Genomic DNA, 7,769 nt, shown 5'->3' with positions numbered 1-7,769 from the left:
GATAAACAGAGGTCATTTTCATCCTTGATCGTAACTTATGTTGTCATTTTTTCTAAAAAAAAAATTAAGTTATAATTATTTAAGAATTTTGGCTCACCACAACTTTCTTAACTAGTCCCCTTCCTAAAAAATTGTCAAATGTGTGCTGAAATAGAATGTGAGTTGTAAGAATAACTAATGGACAAGGTGCAAACCATTGGATGGTTAGGAAAATAATGGTATTCTCAGTCCATCAGAGTTTAAGCCTTAGACTTACATCGATGCTTGCATTTTTCTAGATTTATTCTGGACATTTCGGCGATGTGCGTTGAGGAGATGTTCCCCTCGACTACGAAGGCGTCTACGTCGACTTCATCAATCTCAAGATGATGTGCCGGCTCAATCTCTCGAGGGTGCTCATAGGGCTGGGGTGTGCGTGCGTTTATAGGGGTGTGTATGTGCATATGTAACTAATGGCAAGGTGAAAAATGAAGAATCTTAATATGAATAAATAGCAAAATCACAGTCACTCCTGGATCTAGTACTACCTGATAAAAATGAAATAAGTTAGGAAGGAAAAAAGGATCCGTCTGTCTCTGTCTTGTCCCTGTGATGGTCTCCGTCTCCTCACACATGGCATGTGCATGCAGATGCGGAAAGAAATTGCCATCCAAAAACAACAGCAGCCAATAACTCCCTGCCACCTTCCAATCTCCGGCTCCATGATCCCATGACCCCCTCCGCCACTCATCATCGCCGGAGCCCCCGTGGCATCCGCGCTCACCTGAGGCGACGTCACAATGCCGCCACGGCGAGGACGCCGCCGCTCGCCGGTGCCACGGCAAGGGCGCTCGCCGCCGGCCTCTGGAGGCTGCGGCACGCCGAGCGGCAGGCGGTCAACCCCGGCCCTCTGCGGCACGACGCTCATTCTCCCGTGAGTGCCCTCGCCGCCTCCCTCTCTCATCGCTTCGTTGCTGTGATCCTCTCTCCAGTTGAGTCAGCCGGTTTGGGGGGTTGTTCTTCTTGATTCAAGATTGATTGATTTGATTTGTCACTAGATTATTTTGGGGTCGGATTCTTCCTGATCCTTCCTTACACAATGGTCAAAATTGGGTTGCGCTTTTGACCTCTGATCCCCAAACTGATGCCATCGCCTGTTTCTTCTCTTTATGGCTGGTTTCTTTGGCGCCATCTGGTTCAGTACTCATCTGGTTCGATTGTGTATGGTCTTTCTTCCTCGTTCCTACCAGGCTGTAGGCATGGCTGCGAATTCAGGACCAAATTTTGCTCCCTCTTTTCCTCCAATTATTCGTTTCAGTTTGCTTAGGTTCAGAAGTGTTTCAATTAGCATGATTGTTTGTAAATGATCAGCATCCCCCCTGTACTTTTGGTGCTGTCAATCCTCCACTAATTATTTCCCCAAAAGAGAACATCATCATATAAAATAAATCAGGTGCAGGACACAACATATTTAATCTTCAATGCCATGAAACAAATAAATATTTCAAATATATCCGGGATTGTAGATTATCAGGGTAATCCCAAAACCAGATGAATGCAGTAACGTATTGTCAATCCTGTGATTCTTTCCAACAGCTGCATTTTTCAACCATGGAATCGCTTACTGTATTTCCTCTATATATGACTCTGATTGCTACTAACAATCAATGCTTGATACAGCGTAGCCCCCGACACCGAAGAAAAGGGAAAGCGAAACTCTGCAATGGCAACAAAACGCGGTGCGGTTTGGGCGTCGGAATCCCATGCAGAAATCATAGCATCTTAGACAAGGTAGGCACTGTATGTATAATTCTGTTTATGTTCTCTCTTGGCATGCATAAGCTGATTTTTCTAACTTGAGCACGTTCATTGATTAGATCGATGCCTGCGCTGTGGACTTGCCATATGGTTGTTGGATGGAGAAGGCAACCAAATGGGACCAGCAGCATGCCTGCCTGCACAACATGCTGGCTTCACATGATCCTTGCCAGCTCCCACCACATGTTCATCACGCCCGTGCAATGCCGGCTCACGGCCATGCTTCGGCGGTGGCGGTGGCGCTGGAGGCCGAGCTTGACAAGGCCCGTGCTCGGATCAGCGAGCTCGAGGACGAGAAGCGCGTGATGAGGAAGAAGGTGGAGCGCTTCCTGAGGAAGGTCACGGAGGAGAAGGCGTCGTGGAAGAGCAGGATGCGTGACAAGGCTCAGCACGTGATCGCCACGTCAAAAGAGGACGTCAAGACGGAGAGGCGTCACCGGCGGCAGCTGGAGGCGGCCAACGGCAAGCTGGTGAAGGAGCTGGCGGAGGCCAAGGCGTCGGCGAAGCAGGCGGTGCAGAGCTACGAGATGGAGCGCAAGGCGCGGGAGATGATGGAGGACGCGTGCGAGGAGCTGACCAAGGAGGTGGAGGAGGACCAGGCGGAGGTGGAGCTCCTGCGGCGCGAGTGCCTGGGCATGCGGGAGGAGATGGAGGAGGAGCGCCGGATGCTGCAGATGGCGGAGGTGTGGCGCGAGGAGAGGGTCCAGATGAAGCTCTCCGACGCCAAGCTCGCGCTGGAGCACAAGTACTCGCAGCTCAACCGGCTGCAGGCCGAGATGGAGTCCTTCCTGCGGAAGGACGGCAAGAGCATCGACGCCAACAACTCCACGTTGCGGGAGGCACGGATGATCAGCGAGGCGGCGAGCTCCGTCCGGCTCCGCGGAGTCAAGGAGCTGAGCCATCGCAATCCTCATGCCCCGGAGGACGTGGACCGGGTGTTCCAGCACTTTTGCCGGAGAGAAGAGACGGCAAGCGGCGGCAGCCCGGCGTCCAACGTCCACTCCGTCAGCCCGGCGACGGACATCTTCTTGGAAAAGCTCGACGGCTCCGCCGGCCTGGAGAACGGCAGCGGCAGTAGCTGGGACACGCCCGACCGTGAGCGGCGGCGTGATTCTTGTGCTTCGGCTGGTACCAGCGACCGTTCGGTGGCGCGAGCGAGCAACGCGTCCTTGTTGTCCAATGGCAAAGGAGGCAGCGGCCTCACTGATCAGGTTCACCATCCAAGTCCAAGCAGGGGCGCCACCGCCACTGGGAAGAACACGGCGTTGATACGGCGGCTGTGGAGGTCGGCGATCAGCGAGAGCAGGAAGAAAACAGCTGGGTCTGCAGGGACGACGCCGACATCGGAACAGCAGAGGTCAACCGTGATCACCCCGGCATTGCCGGTTGGGGAGCAGTGCAGTTCGTCCTACTTGGTGAAACCGCAGCAGCAGCGGCAGAGGAGCCACGAATCCAAAGGATTGGCGCGAGGGCCGCACAAGCACAAGCAAAAGCAAAGCCTGCAGGAGAAGCTTCTGGAGGCCAGGATGGACGATCGCAAGCCCTTGCCCAGCTCTGCTGCCAAGCACAAGATGCAGGTAGCGGCATGCAACTGAGATCGTTAAAGAGATATGTACACATGGCTGTGGCTCGCACGGTCGCACCCGGCACCATATGTTTATAGGAGGATAATAGGATAAGCGCATTTGCACATGTTAATACTACATCAAATACCTCACCCGCAAAAAAACAAACAAACATCAAATGCCTGTATATACGTACGCAAAATCCATCTTCTTGGCTTGTGCATTCCAGTCTCCTCCTGTCATATGTACACTAATTAACGGTTTTGCTAATTTTTCATTCCGATGAAAAGCAACTCTTTTCCATTCCCGGGCTGCTCGCGGCCACCCTCTTCTTTCCGAGTGTATTTTGAATTTATTTTCCCCTCAGTGTTTATCTGGTTGTCCATTTTGCTCTGTTCGAGAGAAAGAGATAGAGCTACAGAGAGAGACAGAGAAGAGAGGAGAGACGCGACTATCTTGGCGCCTTCTTTTCCATGGTGATTCCACCATCTTTGGTCGTTTTTGCTTGAGGATTGCCGCCCCTGGTGTGGCGGTGTCGATTCAGGTCCTGCATAGCAGTTTGTTGTCTCATTTTGCTCAGCCCTCCCTCTTGTGCTCTCGTGTGTTCTTGATAGTTCATCTATAGATATGGTTTCTAGGTTGTTTGAGTGACCCCCCCTCACAAAAAATCTAGGTCGTGTTCTTCATATGTTGTTATCTTGCTTGTAGGTCCTGTTGACTTGGATCTCTTGTTAGTTTGGGTGGTTGTGCTTGCTTTGGTTTTAGGTTTGCGTCATTTCTAGGATTTTTAATTGTTCAATCAGGACAGATGATAGTTTTGCGCTTGATTGTTCTCCTCATTGTGTTAGGAGATTGTTGGATTCTAACATTTTTTTGGCTAAAGAAGCATAATTGTTGTAGTGTGGTCTGAAGCCCGAGATTGGTTTTTCTACCGTGCACGGTAGATACCGTGCATGCATCCACCGTCCCGTTATTTTGTTGGGATGTGTGCAACAGAGTATGTAAAGCAATTAAATATAACATGTAGCTATTGATGTGTAGTATCGCTGACATATGCAATGTTTTCTCTCACCTAACATTTCATCCCGTGATTTTTCGTTTCAACAAGCAACCAGGTCAGATTTTCCCTACAAGTCAGCCCCATCTAAATTTTAATTCATATTTTTAATTATTGTTTTGAACACTCGCATGTAATATATTTTTATTTTATTTGGATATTGCTTTTTTTAGAGGTTCATCATGTTTCATAGTGCACCCTAAAATATGTATCATGTAAATTTGTTTTTTTGTGATATGAGAATAATAATTTTTCTTTATGTTCTCTCGTGGTTTAGACCATTTCCTACAGGATTAATCATGTCTCAAATATTGAAATTTGTCAAAGCATATTCAGTATTGGGCTTGTTTTGAAGATATAATCAAAAGAAAGATATAGGTTCAGACATAATATTTTTTATGAAATTGATTTTAACATATATACTTGTTTCAAGTTTAGGATTGAAAATAAAATGCATGTTACTAGTGACTGGGAGAGATAACCCAGTTTGTGTGCATGCCGTGTGAGAGGAAAATGATGAGAGAGAACTCATGATGTGTTCTGGAAAACAGTAGAAAAGTAGGAGTAGCATGGCATAAAGTTCATTGATGGACTGACATAAGACAGAATTCTGTTACTCCAGAGGATAAAAAATATACTACTCACAAGTATTTACTGTTTCTTAATCTCAAACCGAGTCGACGGTTGATCCATGCACGGGACCTCCCATGCATGGGAGAACTACTTTTCTCTCCGAAGCCCACCATGTATGACACTAGGCTGATGTTTTCTTCAGTGGTTCCAGTGTATTGGGGACTATGTGTTCCCTGTAATATGTGTTGTACTGCATTGTCATTAATATAGCATTCCCCTGTAATATATGTTGTACCGCATAGTCATTAATATAGCATTCCCCTGTAATTTGTGTTGGATAGTAATAATGGAGTTGGCTAGCCTATAATGATAAAGTCCACATGTGTGTAACCTCATTGCACTTTTTCATTTTAATGCTTATAATTTCATATGTCTTAATGATCAATTATTATGCTTGGTGTGTAGTACTTCCTTGTACTAAATTCAGACGCGCCACCCGTAGTGTTAGTCCGTTGCAATTGTTTTTGTTCCATTAAGTAACTAGCGGCCTAAGGTCTTGTACCATTTCTTCTTTTTACTAGATATCGGATATTTTCAATGTAGACGAGATGGTTTGTGAGATATCACGTATTTTTTTCATCCCTTTTTTCGCATGTGGCGTATAGTCCCTCGGTTTCTACAAGTGTGCTCTGTTACCAATGCTTGCTTTTGTAATAAGGTGTGTTAAGACGGCTTAATGTATGAATGAGCTGTGATGTGATTCGCTTGTTGTCGTGTTGTAACCGATTTTCTTAATTTTGTGTCTTTGTTTTCTGTTGAGGTTCTTTCATCAGGTAACTAAGTGATTAGTATTTTTCAAGGGTTGCTAGGTAACTAATTTGCCTTTCTTTATAGCTTTTGGATTATCATGTAGTTGAAATGTCGAGATAATGTTGTCAGGTAAGTAATTTGCCTTCTTTGCTGGTCTATTATCACAGTATTTTGGTGTCTTACTACTTTGATTGTACAAGTTTCATTGTATTTGTTTCTTTGTGATATTTGCGTGTAGCTTCGGTTTTTTCATGTTTTTTTCTTTCTTTCTTCCCTTTTCAATGTGCGAACATCTTTGAAATTCATGAATATTTTTATTGAAATCCTGAATATGTTCTTACAAATTCGAGAATATTTTTTTGAAATCTTGAACATTTTTAGAATTCATGTACTTTTTTTTACAAATTCTTGAACATGTTCCTGAAACTCGTGAAGATTTTTTTGAATTGATGAACATTTTTTGAAATTTGGAAACAACTTTTTAAATTCAGGGTCATTTTTGAATTTTTATTTTATTTAAATTCGAGATTAATTTTGAAATCTAAGAACATTTAGAAAAATCATGAACATTTTTTGAATTATATTATTTTTTCAAAATCATAACTTTTTTTTGTTTCTTGAACATTCTTTTTCAAAATCATGAACATTTTCTGATTTTTTTTCCTTCAAAATCATGACATTTTTTAATAAGCAAATAATTTCTCAAAATCAAGAACCGTTTTTGAACCTGTGAACATTTTATGATTTCCTATTTTTTCAAAATCATGAATATTTTTGTAAATTCACGAATATTTTACGATTTCCTGTACAGATGTTTTCAACAGTCGCAACTTTTTAAAAATCTCAAACTCTTTGAAAGAATAAAAAAGAAAAGCAAAAAATACAAAATGAAAAAAAATAAGGGCGTCCTGCCCCACATCTATAATACATAAATAGTTGATCCCCACTATCTCATTTCTCTTGACATGCAGCCTATCCACCTCATCAACCTATCCACCTCATCTATCCTGCCATGTCATCACCTTTCTACAAAGTGCCTATTCGGTTTTTATCCCGTGGTTTGTTTTTCTGCCCGTTCAGTTTTCTGTTGCTAGCAAACTGGCGACCCATAAGTCTAGCGTACATGGCAGCCCATTCGTTTCCAGTCCTTTTGTTTTCTCCCACTAGCGAACTGACAATTAAAGCAGCCCACATCATAGATACTCACCAAATCCATAAGAAACGACTAGACAGGAACTGATCTAGGCGATCAAGATAAAAATGTGCCGTCTTCTCCCTTTCCTTGCATCTTTTTTGCCCTCTCTATAAGTTAGCTTGATCTCCACATTATCGCAATATTGCTTCTCCTCGCCATACATACGAACCATTCTAAAAGACCAGATGCATCACATCCTCCACGGCTCCACCTCCCAGGCTCCCACCGCATTTCTCTAATGGACAAAGCAGCGCTTCGTCTGCGCATCTCATCTTCAGACGCAGCCGCCGGAATCCACCTCTGCAACGCACTACCATGTCACCACTCAAAGATGTGGCTCGATCTCGGCGGAATCAGGCCTCAACCTATTCAGGTGGGGTATTCCGGCGCGATCTCGACTAGGCATGGAGGCTGTCTCCGTCCGATGCGTGTTTATCGCCTTCAAGATTTCGTCTTCAAGGGCGGACTACAACTGCGGCGCACAGAGCATCGAGTGGTGGTGTCTCTCCGTGACCAGCGTTGGCTGCAGGTGTTCTTCTTCGTCTGTAGCTTCGTCGTCCTTTGCGTATTGTACTGTTAGAGGAGTACTACCTTAATACAAGTTCAGTAATACTGCGATGTACCTTTCAAAAAAGAGAAGAGAAAGGTGTTGTCGGGGAGCTGCAGCGCCTCACCAATGCCCCGCATCGGCTTCGCCAAGCCGGGCTCCTCTGACCGTCCGCATCGGCTTCAGTCGGCTGAGGCCGCCTGTAACACCCACAGTGTCATGCTA

General features: G+C 45.1%; 1 protein-coding gene across 1 annotated transcript; it reads left to right on the top strand.

The window, feature by feature from the left end:
- Nucleotides 1–628: 628 nt before the first annotated feature.
- LOC119354653 lies at nt 629–3,649 on the top strand. The gene is made up of 3 exons (XM_037621381.1): nt 629–913; nt 1,660–1,770; nt 1,857–3,649. Exons 1-3 carry the CDS (start codon nt 710–712, stop codon nt 3,390–3,392), a joined length of 1,851 nt encoding a protein of 616 aa, XP_037477278.1. The 5' UTR covers nt 629–709; the 3' UTR covers nt 3,393–3,649.
- Nucleotides 3,650–7,769: the final 4,120 nt, after the last annotated feature.

The sequence above is a fragment of the Triticum dicoccoides genome, chromosome 2A, assembly GCF_002162155.2.
Source record: "Triticum dicoccoides isolate Atlit2015 ecotype Zavitan chromosome 2A, WEW_v2.0, whole genome shotgun sequence".
NCBI lineage: Eukaryota > Viridiplantae > Streptophyta > Magnoliopsida > Poales > Poaceae > Triticum > Triticum dicoccoides.
This window is presented reverse-complemented; position numbering and strand designations above follow the sequence as displayed.